Source organism: Cebus imitator, unplaced genomic scaffold (assembly GCF_001604975.1).
Source record: "Cebus imitator isolate Cc_AM_T3 unplaced genomic scaffold, Cebus_imitator-1.0 Scaffold145, whole genome shotgun sequence".
Lineage (NCBI taxonomy): Eukaryota > Metazoa > Chordata > Mammalia > Primates > Cebidae > Cebus > Cebus imitator.
Window position 1 is genome coordinate 6728533 of NW_016107460.1, and position 16359 is coordinate 6744891.

The 16359-nt window shown below is 54.1% G+C and overlaps 1 protein-coding gene across 1 annotated transcript in view; it reads left to right on the top strand.

Moving 5' to 3' along the window:
* AJAP1 (adherens junctions associated protein 1) overlaps positions 1-15709 on the top strand; it is a 134928-nt gene extending 119219 nt beyond the window's left edge. The window contains exons 3-6 of the mRNA XM_017542700.1: positions 2386-2473; positions 4765-5010; positions 6907-7038; positions 14556-15709. Of these exons, the coding sequence (XP_017398189.1) occupies positions 2386-2473; positions 4765-5010; positions 6907-6979 (407 nt within the window). The 3' untranslated portion in view covers positions 6980-7038; positions 14556-15709. The remainder of the gene's footprint in view (positions 1-2385; positions 2474-4764; positions 5011-6906; positions 7039-14555) is intronic.
* Positions 15710-16359: the final 650 nt, after the last annotated feature.

Consider the following 16359-nt stretch of genomic DNA (forward strand, 5'->3'; position numbering starts at 1 on the left):
ATCACCATCATCACCATCACCATTATCATTACCATCATCCCCATCATCATCACTATCACCACCATCATCACCATTGCCATCATTATCATCAGCATCATCACCATCACTCTCACTATCACTATCATCACCATCACCACCATCACCATTACCATCATTATCATCACCATCATCACCGTCACCATCACTATCACTATCATCACTATCACCATCATCATCACCATCATCACCACCATCACCATCATTATCACTACTGTCCTCACCACCATCACCGTTATTATCACCATCACCATCACCATCAGCAGCCCCCTTCTCCTCACAAGAAGCACAGACAGGATAAGCACATACACTTCGTGACAGCACGGCTTTCTTTTGACTGGGCCAGGGGGAGTGTGTGGGTAGAGGGCAAGAGAAGACTCAACAGGCAACCCACCCTCCACAGCTGGCCATCCTTTTCAGTCCTTCCTGCACACGAGGTCTGAGTTTGGTCTCAGGAAACTTGGCATGTAGATGGAGATTACGAGCACTGGTAGGCACGCCATTGTGGGTGGCATTAGGCATGGTCCCTGTGGCATAACTTAGCTTTCAACTCATTAGCAGACCAGCCTGGCAGTCCCAGAGAAGGGACTTGCCCAGAGGCTTACAGCAAGTGGCACAGATTGGGCACAGGTTTATGAGAGGTCATTGGCCAGAACTGCAGTGAATGCAGCACATTTGTGCAGAGGGCACCAGAGCAGCTGTTCCCTGCAGGTGAGCAGTGTTAGCACTGCAGACACACAGTAGGTGCACAACCAACAGTTCCTGAATCAATGGATGGGGGAGACCCACCACACTCATGTGTTTGTGCCACTGTTTGCCTGGTGCTGCTATTCTGTGGGTCCTGGAGGGAATCCCTTGTGACAAACAGCAGTCACCCCCAGAGAGGGGGAAACAGGATGACAAAGTTTGTTTTCTGGCCTTGCCAATGTTTAATCATTTATGAACAATTTCCCCCATGGGGATCATATCCAGCAGAGAGCTAACATCTGTGTAAGACTGTCCTTGGGAGGCCGCCAGAAAAAATGTGACACTGAAACCTGCCGTGCTGAAACACACACACGCAGTGTTCTCACGCCAGCAGCCCAAGAGCTTGCTCACGTACGAGGGGCGGGCCTCTGCAAAGCGGACACCAAGACGGAGCCCCAGGCCAGACAGGACAGTTGGTTGCATATCAGGCAGAAGGACCTGGGGAGACAAGTAGAAGCGGGTGCTGCCCCCTATGAGCTTGGTGGACTCCCTGACTGCCTTGATCTTCCAGCTTCTTAGGTGCTGACGGGGACCTTCTGGGTAGACCTGGTTGGTTGGTAATGTCAGCCAGGGGATGTCCCCAGCATCTGTGGGATGCGACAGACGTGTAGTCAGGAAAGAAGGTGGTCTGGGGTGGGGACCAGAGGCAGGAGCTGTTGCAGACCTGCCCTCCTATCTCCCCAGTCCCGTGTCTATGGTTAGAGGCAAATGCCGCAGAAGGTTTTGGGACAGAGGGAGGGGACGGAAGAGAGTCCCTGCCTTCTGCCGTCGTATGTGTGGGTGTCAGCAGGCAGCTGTTGGCGGGAGCTCTACCTGCCCCACTTCTGAAGTGGCTGGTCCTTCTGTCCCTGTCCTGCTGATTCCAGTGTCTCCACCTCCCCATTCGGGAATTGGAGCCAGGGCAACAAGGTAGACCATGCCTTCTCTGAGGCTGTGGGAGGCTTCCACCGCTGGCCGGAAACTTCATTCCTGGAACCTCGTGAGGCACTGAACTTCTTAGCGAGGATTCTGGAAGGAGGCAGATGCCTCCCCTGATCTGAGTGTCCTGGATCTGGAAGGGCGTCACCCCATGTGCTCCTCTTCCTACAGCCCCAGTACGTCCTGGCCCACCCTGGCTCCTCCTGGGTCAGGCCAAACCCTGTTCCCACTCACAGGCCAGCAGCGCTGGGGCTCGCGGTTCCAGAATAGAAGAGCAGAACTGGTGCAGGGTGAGAAGGGAGAAAGGGGCCATGGGGAATATCTCAGCCAGAGCCGACCTGCTGCCGGGTAGAGGAGGCAGGTGAAGGGCCTGGTCAGTGCAAGAAAGAACACAGCCGTCTATGATCCGGGTCACGGTTTGGAGGCTAAGAGGGTGGTGGAAGCAGAGAGCCCAGAGCTGGTGCTCCCTGTTCCCAGAACCCGGGTGAGAACAGCCTCGTGCCCACGGGCTGCAGTCGGGGGGGCGCGAACTAAGCATCTGTCGTGCTGCCCTGAGTTCCCCGTCGTGGATGGACCCTGGCATCCGCAGCGGGGTTGGGGGGACACACCTCCACCTCTCCCGGCACCCCTTGCCTCCTGAACCTGGTTTCACGGGTGCCCTGTTGCCTCTTTCCTTCTTTCCAGGTCTGGCTGTCCATCAGATCATCACCATCACCGTCTCCCTCATCATGGTCATAGCTGCTCTCATCACAACTCTTGTCTTAAAAAATTGGTAAGGCTCCTCGGGCCCTTCTGGCCCAGAAATGGGGGACTTTAGGGGACCCTGGGTGGTGAACACAGAAAGGACCCCACTTTCAAAGCCAGCCTGCTCTGCTGGCTTCTGCCCCGGGCAGTTCGGCTGCCACAGGCTGCCCGCTTCTCTCCCGATTTCCCTGCAGGAGACCAGCGAGCCCAGCCTTGGGGACAGAGTTTCTTGGGGTATGTGTGGTCCCGGGTTCCAGATTCTTTCTCGGGATCCAGGTGTCCCTGGGGATGCTGTCTTCCCAGAGCAGAGTCCCTGTGTCTTGCCTCCTGTACCTTCCCTGGAAAGGTGGGGGCAGGGCCCTCCTGCCAGCGGGATCCCACGACCCTCACTCGGGCTCGGTAGCCGGTTGCTGAACCAGCCCTGTTTGTATTCTCGGTTCCTCTCAAAGCCAGTCTGTGTGCTGAACTAGGTTACCGCCTTCCTCCAGGCGGCCTGCCTTTGCCTACTTCCTCCTGGAAATTGGCCTACTTTGAGGCCAGCCTTGCTGGGTGTACACACCTGATAAGTCCCTGAGAAGTCGGGGGACTGCTGGGAGACCCTGCTGCTCAGAAGCGCCTTGGGGACCCCACCTGCCTGCAGCCACTCCTCCAGCAACTGCGTCTCCTCCTGGCATCCAGGCTTAAAACTCTCTCATAGAGTAACAGACCCAGATTGTCCCCTTGCTGCCTGCACACAATCACACGAATCAGACAGGGCCGATGGTGGAACCCGAATCGGAGCCTCAGATTCACAGGGGAATGCGGGAGAGCCAGAGAGGAAAGGCCAGGTTGCGGATCAGAGGAGGTGGGACCCCTTGGCAGGCCACGGGAGGGTGGGGGGTAGCACAGCCCCTCGACAGACCTCCCACTCAGCTGGCGAGGCCTCAGAGCCACCTCCTGACAGGCAGCAAACTGGGACCCTGGGCATTTTCTGGAGGTGATGAGAACACCACGTACCTCACAGTGGGGCTTCTTAGGCAGGGGCTGGCCAGAGAAGGGGCCTTGGACCCCCAGACCGTGTGGATGGTAGAAGGACAAATCCCACTGGACATCTCGACAACGTCTCTCCAGAGACAGGGGACTTTGTAGCCTGTTCTGTGACAGGTTGATGTGAAGCCTTCATCTTGCTTTTCCCACACTCAAAGCTTACAGCAGACCTTCAAAGAGCACTTTGGGAGAGCAGCCCGGGAGGGTGGGTGAGCAAGGCCTGTGAACCTGACCTCCCTCTGAGGAAGACTTTGGGGGTGGGGCTGCCCCAGGGGTTTGGCATTCACCTTCTGACCTTGGTTTATGACGGAAGGAGTTTCTGCTCCAGGAATTGAGATTCCTCGCATTGGGAAAACCACAGCAGGGACTAACCGAGACTTAGAAGGAGAAGGTGCATCCCCTGTCCCCTTGTCCTTCCACAGCCCCTCCCTCCACACAGGCCCTGAGTGTGAAGGGGAGGGGGCGGGCAGGGGAAATGGCCCCAATGAGGGGAGACGTCCTCGGCTCCCCATGCAGCAGGGGAGGGGCGTCCCAGCCGCCCCTCTTGTCCTTCCTGTGCTCTCATCATAGAAGCGGCACCTGAGGGCCCCTGATTCTTGCTTTGTCAAATCTCTGGACTGGCTGTGGTGGGAGTCCCATGGTCATCCTAAGCGGCCTCTGGAAGCCCCTGTGGTTCAGAAGTTCTAGACCATAGTGGGCAAGGCACGCAGGAGACTTCCCTCTGCAGACTTGATCGGGGTCCAAGGACAAGCCAGCTTGTCATTTCCAGCTTGTGCACCTGCCCTTGTGGGGGGAGGGGAGCTGAGGACAGGGGCTTTCTCATTCATCAGCTTTCCCCAGACAGGTCCATAGTCCATTCTGAGATGAAGGAACGGACCACCCCAACCTGTACCCAAAGGCTTCCACACACTCTAGGTCCCTCTCGCAGGAAGGACCCATCACGGTTCTTAGCCGTGGAGGAGTTTGTGGGGAAACTGAGTCAGCACCATGGTCTGGCTGATGCTCCTTAGTCAAGCAGTCCCTAGCTCTGCGATCACACAGCTCACCACTTACCCCCTCATCCTCCCACTGCAATAGCCACGTTTAAAGTTCACATTTCGTTTTTTTTTTAAAAAAAGAGTTGATTGCTTGATTGTGGTTGATCTTTCTGAAGAGGCTAGGAATTACCTTTTAATATGAAATGATGCGGAGCTCAGGCCTGCAAGCGAAAGGCCCACCGTGGAAGCTCTGGAGCTGTGTTGCTGGGTTTTCGACCTCTGCCCGTCTCCCCACCCCAACCTCTTTCTCTTCCAGCTGTGCCCAAAGCGGGAACACTCGTAGGAACAGCCACCAGCGGAAGACCGACCAGCAGGAAGAGAGCTGCCAGAACCTGACAGACTTCACCTCGGCCCGGGTGCCCAGCAGCCTGGACATATTCACAGCCTATAACGAGACCCTGCAGTGTTCACACGAGTGCGTCCGGGCGTCTGTGCCCGTCTACACTGACGAGACGCTGCACTCGACGGCGGGGGAGTACAAATCCACATTTAATGGAAACCGGTAAGCTCGGCTCTGCTAGACCCTGCGGCCACAAAGCTCTTGGCGGTCCCAACCTCAGGGGTTGGCATGGCCCAGCGGGGAGCTGCTGGTCGGTTTAGGTCTTCCCCGAGACTGCTTTGGGGGTCCAGCCAAGGCGGACAGCTGATTTGGCAAAACGAGGGAGGCGGGGTTGATAGCAAAGACTTTTATCCACTCCCAGATCACACAGTGGCTGGAATTTCCTTCCAGACCCCTCGACTTGGCAGTGTCAGGAAATGCATATTCTCCGGGCCCTCGCTCTGAGCCGCCATCCTTCACCCCCCAGAGCACAAAGGCCAGCCCTGTGGTTATCCACCTCCTAAATATCAACAGATCACAACTGCTCCCACCAGAGTCAGCATCTCCAGCCCCATCAATAAAATGTCAGTGGCAGATTTCACAAAAATACCAGATACCCACCAGACTCTCAGACCAGACGTTCGTTACTAAACGCTCCTCTTGTTTGATTATTCGTGTGTAATGCCTCCAAGAAAATATACCCCACAACCATCCCTGGGAATATTTAAGAAACCCTTGAGTCAGCTTCCGAAGGGTTGTCCAGAATTAAATTAAAACATCAATAAGCTTTTTTTTAAGTCAGCATACAAATATATGCATCATTTTTAAATTAAATAAACAGTCTCCACAAACTTGAAGCAGAAAGGAGGAGGCTGTGAGGCTGCCTCGAAGGGGCCGCAGTGGAATTAGCAGCCAGGGGACACCGCCCCAGGCCTCCTGGAAGGGCCCTCCTGGAACCCAGGGCCAGGCGATTGGACGTGAGTCATTTTAGAAGGGGCTGGCTGCAGGCTCCCTTTCGTTGTGTTTGCTGATTTTTTCAGGGGCCCTGGTGAGCGAGGGCTGCCGGGGCCATAGTGTCCATAGTTAACGTGCCTTTGTCCTGCTTGCTGGAATGAGCAGATGTTCCTGAAACACCCGGCAGCGCCTCTTCTTGGATGTCCACGTTGCATTCTACAATCTGTCGAATTCTCTGTCTTAGACGTTCTCTTCCCTTGCAAGGGAGGACGGTGGCGCTCAGAACCTCAGAGCTGTTGTTCTAAACCTCAATGGTTTCACGCTCAGACATTTGGGCAGCTCATGGGTGCCATTCCAGACTTCCAGAAGGCTGAGTTCACAAATAACTGGCTAACAGACTTCCAAACCATTTCACTGAGTATGTGGATGTTGGCCTGGATATGAATCTGGGCCAGCCGGTGCTTGGGCCGTGTGTGGTGGGTAGAGGGCAGAGGCCTGTGGGTTGGCCCTTGTTGCTTCTCTTTTCCCACCTTCTGTGCTTGTGTTGTACGGGGAGGTGGGGCGGGGGCTGTCCAAGCGCAGGGTTGGCACAGCTGCTGCTCTCAGGCCCTGGCACGGAAGCATCAGATGGAGTGAGTTCTTGCCCTTTGGCCCAAGGTATGCTCTGTTAGCTTTCACTGGCCTTGGAAAATGGTAGCTTGGTCTCAAAGGTGACAAAATATGAGGGAGAGACATTTTGGGAGCCAGGTTCTGTCCTTTCTGTCATGTACAATAAAGTGGGTCAAATCTGTCATCAGAGGCAGAGACCCCAGGCTCTGGGCTAATCCTGCAAATTCAAAAATGACAGTCTGGAGACGGAGCAGCATTCTGGCCTGCACAGCAAAGTGCTCGTGTGCCCAGACCCCTCAGTCTGTGTCCCCCAAAGCCTCTCAGGGTAGAAAGCATTAGTGTGTGAGGACTCCTCCCCAGCCACAGGGAATAGGGGACGTCCCTTCCTGGAAAGACCGGGGTCCACATTGAGCGCCTCCTCTCTCAGGAAGCCGGTCTGCACTGCAGGCCTGCCCCGGCTTGCCCGTCCTGTGTTCTGTGCCAGCACACAAAAGCCAATTTTTCCGTCCACCGCAGACCCTCCTCTTCTGATCGGCATCTTATTCCTGTGGCCTTCGTGTCTGAGAAATGGTTTGAAATCTCCTGCTGACTGGCCGAAGTCTTTTTTACCTCCTGGGGGCAGGGCGGACGCCATGTGACTGTTTCATGGTAGGTACTTCTCTTTGGACGTTCCTATTTTATTTCCCTTTCCTCCCCTGCCCACCTCCCCTGCATTTTGGGATAATCGGAAGTCCTCCTAGATGTAGTGGGTGGATTTCCAATGGCACCACTCCTCTGAACACGAGCCAGGGAGCTGGGCTTTTGATCTTGACTTTGGGTTTGTTAGAAGTGCCCCCCTCATCCCGGGGAGGAGAGGGACAGACACTCACGCACCCTGATGACACGTCCTGACTATTCTTATTGGTGTCACTCCTTCCTGCAGGAAGGCCACCACACGCGTGGCCTACGTGGCAGGGAAAGTCATTCCCTGAAACAAGTGACAATTACAGCTCTCATTTCCCGCAACACGAAGAGATCAGGGCAGCGGCCAGGGAGGCAGGAGTCTCGCCTCCTCCGTCACGTGTCTTCACGTCGGGGGAGGGTGCGAGGCGGAATTAAAATACAATTTTGAAATATAAAAATAAGAGATAAGAAAGAAAATGATAAAGAAAGAAAGGGAAGAGTTGAGACATCTACTAATTTGAAGCTAGGAACCGGCACCCAGACAGGATGAGTTTTCCACGCTCTGCTGGATGGGAACATTTGGTTTGCTTTCAGTGATATTAACTTTAACGCTGACGTTAAATTGCCTCCTCCTGTGCAGAGTCTCCGAGCACTCGGGCTGCTGAGGGGAAGGAGCATTTCGCCCTCCTGACTGCACATCCGTGCGTTGTGTAAGCACAGCCCATGAGTGCGGCAGGAGGGTTTCCTGTTGTTTTTGTGTTTCTTTTCGATGCTGGGCTTTCTAAGCAGGCTCACCGTGCCTCCTTCCAAAGGTGACCTCAGATTCCTTCCGTGAGTAGGGAGCCCTATTTCTAGGATGCACTACCAATATTTGAAAATATTTCTTTCTCACGTTTTGTCCACCTTCTGATATGGGGGACTGAACGGACCGTGTCCTCAGGGCCCAGGGACAGGGAAGGTCTTGAGGACTCAGCGGGCTCCACCCAGCTTGGGGCGGGAAGCCGGCTGCAGTCATCGAGGGGAGTGAATCGGTCAGTTCCTCATCCTGGCATTAATGAACCGAATGTTTGCTCCAAATCAAATCTCCAGCCCTCACTCCCTATCCCGCAGTCAACATGTTCTGCCAACTGGCAAAGAAATGTAATTAGATTAGAACGGGAACCGAGCCGCCCTGCAAGGGCCTTTGCTGTGGCAGGTAAGAGGCAGCTTGTCCCCACCATTCAATGGGGGGATGTGCGCCCTGGAGCCTCCGTCAGAAGCCAGTGCCTGTGTCCGCCTCACCGCAGGTCCCCTGATGAAGGGAGCCCCTTTTGGAGTGCCAACCAAGCTAGCCACAGGGAGCTGGCTTGCTAACAGCGTATTCCTCTAGCCCCCGTACAGCCGCTATGGGGACTGGGTTCTGGTGGTGGCCAGCATCTCTGTTATGTTTTTTTAAATTCATTGATGCATAATTCATTGACCTGGGAGATGCTGGGCCTTAAGGTCAAGGACCCTCACTCCTTCCTGCCAAGAGCCACAGGCCCACAGAGCTGGAGAAGTCAACTCCAGGGGACAGCTCCCTTATATGGATGTTCGCACGGCAGCTCATGGAGCACTTTTTACTTGCTCAGTCCTCCTAGCAATCCCTTTTCCAAGTGGGGAAACTGAGGCAGTGGGCGGTTAAATGACTTGGCCGAGGTCAGCTCCCTAGGGGAAAGGGGACAGCTTCCTAATGTTTGCACAGCAGCTCATGAAGCACGTTTTGCTTGTTCGGTCCTCCCAGCAGTCCCTTTTCCAAGTGGGGAAACTGAGGCAGTGGGCGGTTAAATGACTTGGACGAGGTCAGCCAGGTTGTAAGTGGCAGGGCTGTATCGCGTGAGGGCTGCCTGGCTCCCAGACTTCCTCTGCCCACTCCAAAGGCCTGAGCCCAGGGATCCTTCCTTTCCATTAGAACCAGAAGCTGCAGCACTGACTTTGCAAAAACAAGATGAAATAGGGCAAAAAAAAAAAAAAAAGTGTTTTTATTTACTCATCTGCCCCATAAAACCTTTGTGTCTCATCAGCCTGGTCCTCCCCTTCCAGCAGTGTGGGGCACTGAAGGCCCCCCAGAAACACTGTTGGGGGGCCAGCCCTGAGCTGCAGCCCCAGCAAAGGCAAGAGATATGGGTTCCCCCAGATGGTCCCCAGGTGGACCCCACTTGCCAACTCTGCCCGAGGAGCTGTTGCAGGACCACCTGCATTTATGCAAGGAACATCTCTGCATCTAAAGAGCTCACCCCCTCCCCGTGGCTCTCAGGTGTGTCGTCCGTAGAGTTCCGAAGAGCCCGTGGGACTTTCTACAAGCCAGTCGCGCTCAGCCTCTGAATCTGCCGACAGGAAGCCTCGGCTCACTCCTGGTGGCCTCCTTCTCAGTGGCTGCGGACCAGGAGGGCCATGCACACAGCCTCATTAATCCTTGATAAACGCCGAAAGAGTCCGTCGCAGCTTGCAGGAAGACCGTTTATCACTTGCTAGCATGAAGGCGCTGGGATTCTAAGTATCCCCTGAATCTTGCAGTTAATCCCTGGACGTGAGCACCGGGTGCAGAATAGCCAAGAGATACGTCGGAGTTGCTGGGGAGCTTATTGTCCCTAAATAAATAGCAATTAATACTAAAACATTTAATTAAGGTTTAAGGGCCAGCGGAGCTGTTTCTTGCGCGTCACTGGGAAGTCTCTCCAAACGCGTCTTTAATGAAGACGAGCCCGTTTCTTACCACACTGCTATCTCCGCCCTCCAATCCGTGTGCACATTTGAGGCCCACGAGGCAGCCACGTTGGCTTTCCTGCAAGCGGTTGTCTGGGATGCCAGTGGCTCCCGGGCAGATGTACACCCTAGATTTGGCCTTCATGAGAGATTCCAACACTTTCTTGCCTCAGAACACCTTCGTGGCGGGGCCAGATTGCTCTGCACAGAGACAGAATGAAGCCCGCCCTTATCCTCCAAAGAAGGGCCCTGGAAAGCAGGCCTGCACTGGCTCTCGGTCTAACTCCCTGTCATCTTCCACACAGCAGGTAAACGTCAGCAGACCACATGAATGATGGCCTCTTTCCCTTTGCCAAGGCTGCTTCATTCTGAACGGAGCCTGCAAAGTCATAAAAGCTCTGGAATCTGAAGCCAGGGAGAAATAAATCATGCATTATCGTTATTTGCAAAAACACATGGAAGACACAACTAATCAAAAAATACGAAGTGCACCTGCGCCTTCCTGCTTTGTTCTTCAAAAATATACATTAATAGAATATCAAACTCTTGTTATTCAGAGGAGCCTATTTTTCAAAGCAGCATCCATACCCTCTGGAAGCTGTGCTCTCTGAGCTGAGAACAGCACCACGAACACTTTGGGGGAAAGTAGCCACTTCAGATTGTAGAGAAATTCTGCCCTACCTCAGGGGCACCTGCCAGCCTGTTTGTTCTTCTTGTTTTTTTGGTAAAAACAGACATTGGTCATTACACCCAGTGACCCATGGTGAGGCACACAGCCCAGTGGGGCCAGGCCAGCCCAGAGTCTCCTTCCAGGCAGCAGAGGGCAGAATTTATCCCAGACCCCGATCTGGAAGATGGCTTTGCCAGACACGCACAGCTTCCCTTTTGGGCCGGGGAACCCTGGTGGACGTCCACCTTCAGCCATGTTGTCTCCAGCGATGGGGTCCAGGGATCACCTTCTCCGTCTTTCCCGGCTGGCCTGGGACCCTCCGTCCCTCTTTGGGTTTAGTGCCAAATGAGAGGCTCATGTGCTAAGTGTGGCACAGAAAACCCAAATAGCTGAAGTTTGAGCAACAGGACTTGGGCGGAGCGTGGGCAGCCTCAGACCCTCCTCCTGGGCCAGGGCTGTGATGCCACCTTGGTCTTGCAGGAAGCCTCTCGCCCTCTGCAAAGCCAGCGTGGCTCTGGAAATGGCCATTCGAGGTGCAGGATTGGTGCCATCTCTCTCTCTCTCTCTCTCTCTCTCTCTCTCTCTCTCTCTCTCTCTTTCTGTCTCTTCCCCTCTCTCCCTTTTCTCTCTTTTCCATCCTGAGACACAGAGAGACAGATGCCCGTAGTCTTGGGAGAGGGTCCCTTCCCTGCGTGGCTGGGGATGCCTGGCGCTCGGGGCACAGGCTGCCACCCGCGAGTTGATCCCGCGTGTCGTGTGTGTGGCTCCTGCATCAGCATCTACCTGCGTCCCTGGAGGTTATTTCTAGCCAGTAAGGATGAGTCTCAGGGACTGAGGACGAAGCTGCTTCACACTTCTGAGCCTCCTCCAGCATTGATTCCCTGCTCCGGGCCAGGCACAGAGCTGGAACCTGTATGGACCCATGGTGAACGGGCAGGAGACCCCGTTCTCAGGGTGCTGTCCTGCCAGCAGGGGATGCTTCGCCCACCTGCCCAAATAAAGCTCGATGCAGGTGGTCCCAGGCCCGAGATGTCACCGAGCCAGTGCTCCGGGACACAGAAGTAAAATAGAGGATGTGTGCAGAAAGGAACGGAGCACCCAGGAAGGCCTCCCCAGAGAGGTGATCTCTCCAGCCAAGACCTGAAGGATTTGAGGCTTCAGATTTGCAACTCGAAATCAGGGAACCTGGAACGTAAAGAGGAAGAAGAAGAAGAAAAACGAGGTGGAGGGGCGGCCAGGACCCAGGGCAGAAGGAGCTCATGAGCCAGCATAGGAAGCACGGGAGACCCTCTCCTTTTTTTGAGACGGAGTCTCTCTCTGTCGCCCAGGCTGGAGTGCAGTGGCTCGATCCTGGCTCACTGACACCTCCACCTCTGCCTTCATGTGCGAGACCTTCACATGGGAAAGCGGCAGGGTAGTGTCTACCTGGGAACACCTCCAGAGCGTGGCCGGACACCCAAGGGGTGGAAGCTGCTCCCCTGGCCTTTACTCTCCTGTTTAAGGTCAGGATCAAGGATTGGAAAGCAGCCGGGGCCATGGTTCCGGCAGGAAACCATTCTAATTAAGGTGGCAGCCATGTCACGTATGGTCCAACCCCGAATACATTCAAGAGAGAAAGGTTGTGGCCTTGTGAATAGTCAGCGATCAGGGAACACAGGGACAGCAGCTTACACCAGTGACCGTCCTGGGACACCAGGACCCAGTGTAGGGTGTCCACGCCCAGCCTCTAGTGACCCCAATATTTTTATCTCCCTTTTGAGAAAAGTTTTAACTGTGGTAAATCCACGTACCATACAATTGACCATTTCACCCTGTATGCACTAGTTCAGAGGCCTGAGTGACTTCGCCGTGCTGAGCAGGCGTCTTCACAAGCCAGCTCCTCACCTCTTCCCACCACGCCGTATTCCATCTCCACACCCAGTGAACACTCACCCCCCATCTACCCCAGCCCTGGCCCCCCGTTCTTCTCTGTGTCTCTGTGAATTCAGTGAGTCTGGTACCTCGCATAAGTAGAATCACACGGCATTTGTCTCCACATTTTTTAACTTTCAACAGCAATAGCAAGATGGACCTATAAGAGGGATATTTCTCTCTGTGTTGTAATAATTAATTCATTTTTTAGGCCCCTCTTCCCCAAATCCTGGGAATGTGGAAGAGGTGGGTGGGGGTGGGGCACAGCTGGAGTAAGGCTACCAAGAGTGACCTAGCGCTGAACCAAAAGCATGTTCTCCTCCTTTTTTTTTTTTTTAATTTTTTTTATTTTTTTGAGACAGAGCCGTAATCTGTTGCCAAGGCTGGAGTGCAGCGATGCCATCTTGGCTCACTGCAACCTCCGCCTTTTGGGTTCAAGTGATTCTCCTGCCTCAGCCTCCCAAGTAGCTGGGACTACAGGCATGTGCCACCACACCCGGCTAATTTTTGTATTCTTAGTAGAGACGGGGTTTTACCATGTTGGCCAGGACACCCCCTTTCTTTACATGCAGTGACCCCTTGTGTCCACAGCAGCTGGTCTTCCCGCAGAGCTGAGCGGACACTTCACTTAGCTTCATGGAGTTTTCCACACTGGTGTCATTTGGAGGCCACAGGCAGGAAGGTGACGTTCGGGGCCCAGCCTCTTGTCCAGACACAGAGGGGTCCAGGGAAAGAACCAGCCCCTCACCCCCACCTTCAGATGAGTAGAATCTGGCACACTGAGGCTCCCGGAGACAATCAGGGACGCGGTGCTGCACAGGAGGAGCTGTTCCATGGCCTGCCAGCCTCCCCGGCCACTCCCGGGATGTGTCCTGCAGACAAACAGCAGGCGTGTCCCACCTGGGGCCCCTCTTCCCCCGTCCCAACCAGAATCACAGCGATGGGCTCAGTTGATTCAGGAGAGAGAAAGCCACACCCTCGTCTTTGAGAAGAACCGGGGAATGGACCCAGGACCGGCAGTCACTAAACTCACCTGGGGAGCTCTGAATCCCTTGTTCACAGGCACTACCCCGAGAACCTGATTCCAGGTCTCCAGAGGTGGGCCTGGGAATCTGCATTTCTGAAAGCCTCCAACGATGGCTATGATGGAGCCAGCCTGGCAGCATGCCGTGCCTGGAGGTACTGGAAAAATTATAGAGCTGCCACTGAGTGCTTTTCCGACTTCATTTTGGGATGAGCGTGAACACCCGCCCCATCCCGCCACTTTCTAATACATGTCATCTGCACAGATGAGGACGTGGTGGCATTTCCTTTCTACTGTTGACAGTCCTAGTTGCCTGTAGTTGAGAGGAGCTCTGAGTGACAGCAGAGGGACCCAGACAGCACCCTATCCCCGTGACAGGGACGCAGCTTTGAGCAGAGGGTCCCCGGGTGGGGCCATGACGTGTTCCAGCTCACCTGGCCAGGCCCAGGAGGACTCCCTGAGGGATGGTGACCTACTGGGGGCTCTCACTAAGCCAGGGACACTGCCTTTCCCATTTTCTGAGGCTTGGGCTGGCTGGGTAGGCTCCGCCCCTTCTCAGTCCACCTGCTGAAGGCAGCAATCACAGTCAGCCTACCTGACCTGTGCACAGGTGGGACTCACCTTCTCTGTCTTCAGCAAGCTCACCTCTGGGGAGATGCGGGAAGTGGATTTTCTGATATGGTCCATTTATCTCTCCTGAGCCCTGGCCACAGGGAGCCTGCAGCTGAGCAGTGATGGGAAACAGGTGCCCCGTCTTCCTGCAGCACAGGTGGGAGCTGGCCGCATGCCACCACCCACAGACAGGGAGGGAACGCTGGGCTGCCACACTCAGGCCCTGATGTGCACACCTGGGACCCGATGCCCCGCCCCGGCGCCCCCACCATGAGGTAGTGGAGGGGGTGGTCCCAGCCCCTGGTAGCAGGTTCAGAGCTCTGCAGATGACCAGAATTCACACAAGCTTGAGGCCCCCAATTCATGCTGCAGGACTCCCAGTGTTTCTTGCAGTTCCTGCTGCCCAGTTCTAGTGGGGCCTGTCCACATTCCAAGGACTCTCTGTGTCTGTGAACCCACGAGGGCAGAGATCGGGCTCTGCACACAGGGGTGCCGCGTGTGGGGGCCCCTGCGATCCCGGGCCGCTGCCATTTAATCTCCTCTTGTTTTCTCTCCACACAGGATTCCGTTGGTGAACCTGTAAAAACAAAACAAACAAAACAAAACAAAAAAAGACAAAACCTAAAACTAAGCTTTCTAAGGCGGAGGGTCCCCGCACCTACCACTTCTGTTTGCCGGTGGGAAACTCACAGAGCAGGACGCTCTAGGCCAAATCTATTTTTGTAAAAGTGCTCATGCCTATGGGTGACTGCCTTCTCCCAGAGTTTTCTTTGGAGAACAGAAAGAAGCAATGCAGGAAAGGAACCGGAGGCAGAGAGACGAGGACACCCAGCAAAAGGGCCGGGAGGAAGCATCCGAAGCCTAGGATTGGTCCTACGATTCTGAACCTGTGCCAATTATACCATTATGTGCCATGTACTGACCCGAAAGCCTCAGCCGAAGAGCCGGGGCCCAGCGAATCACGCGGAGAAATCTTACAGAAAACAGGGGTGGGAATCTCTTCCGACAGAGTCGCTATTTCTGGTTAATATACATATATAAATATATAAATACAGACACACAACACACACTTTTTTTGTACTGTAGCAATTTTTGAAGATCTTAAATGTTCTTTTTAAAAAAATTGTGTTATAGGTTACAAAATCTGATTTATTTAACATGCTTAGTATGAACAGAATAAACCAGTGTTTTCTACTTTGACAGCTCACGTCACACACATATTACAAACACGTGTGCACACACACAGTACACACACATGCATATATTCACATCTATTGGAAATGCAGTTCCACAGGTGAGCATATTCTTTCTGGTGACCTGGTATTCCATCACCGTTCACCCAGGGAGGGGACAGCGTTGACCCAGACGAGGAGGCGCTTAGATGACACCTCCTGCCTTTGCTAGACATCCGGTGAGTGGCATCAAATGTGTGACTTACGATCTTGGGCTAGAACGAAGAATGCCATGGTTTTATATATGTATATATATATATGTTTGTGTATATATATATATATACATATGCGTAAATATGATTTTTTTCATTTAAATGTTGGAAGATGCTACCTAACAGCCACGCGCACACTGACGTGGCTGGTTGCTTACAAACGGGCCTGAGGCTCGGGCTGGGTGGGTGGTGGATTCTTGGATGTGTGTGTCAAGCATAGACTGGATTAAAGACCTTTTCCAGTTCCAAAAATTAAAGGAGTATATCCTTACGACGCGTGTGTGTGATGTCAGGGCAGAACTTAGATGTACGTGAAGGGCCCCAGTTCGTGTGAAAACGAAAAGTAGCCATTCTGTGTGCAGACCACGCAGGCTGCCCCACCCTGGCTCCGCCCCAGCCGGCGCTGCGTTACCTTCCTTGGTGCAGGTGGGCAGGTGTCGCTCGCTTTGTCTAGGGCCCATGGGTGACTTGGAATCTTGGGGGAAGCCTTAGCAATGAGGGTGTTCTCCCATCAGCTTCCAGTGGCCGACGGATGTTTCTCTTTTGTCATGGAGAGTCCTACTGTAGAGCTTCCCAGTGGGAACAGGGGCCTCAGTACAGAGAATCCCAGCCACACAGTTTATAAAAAATACTGCCATGCCTCAGGGCCCCCCTCCTAAGCCTCATCTGAAACGTGCTCACTAGTGTCCCAGACTTGCTGCCAACAGGGGGTGCTGTAGGGATGTAGGGGGCATCTCATGGCCGCGCTGGGCCTCCTTAGAGGACGGTTCCTGTCTATGGAAGACGCCTAAGGTGGTGTAGGTCCCTGTCTCCAAAGACTTTATTTCGCACGCACAGCGCACGTGCAACCTTGATCTCAGCGGTAGAGTGCATGAGCCAATGCAGTGAAATGTCGCAGGCCAGGTGAAAAGGTGAAAGACC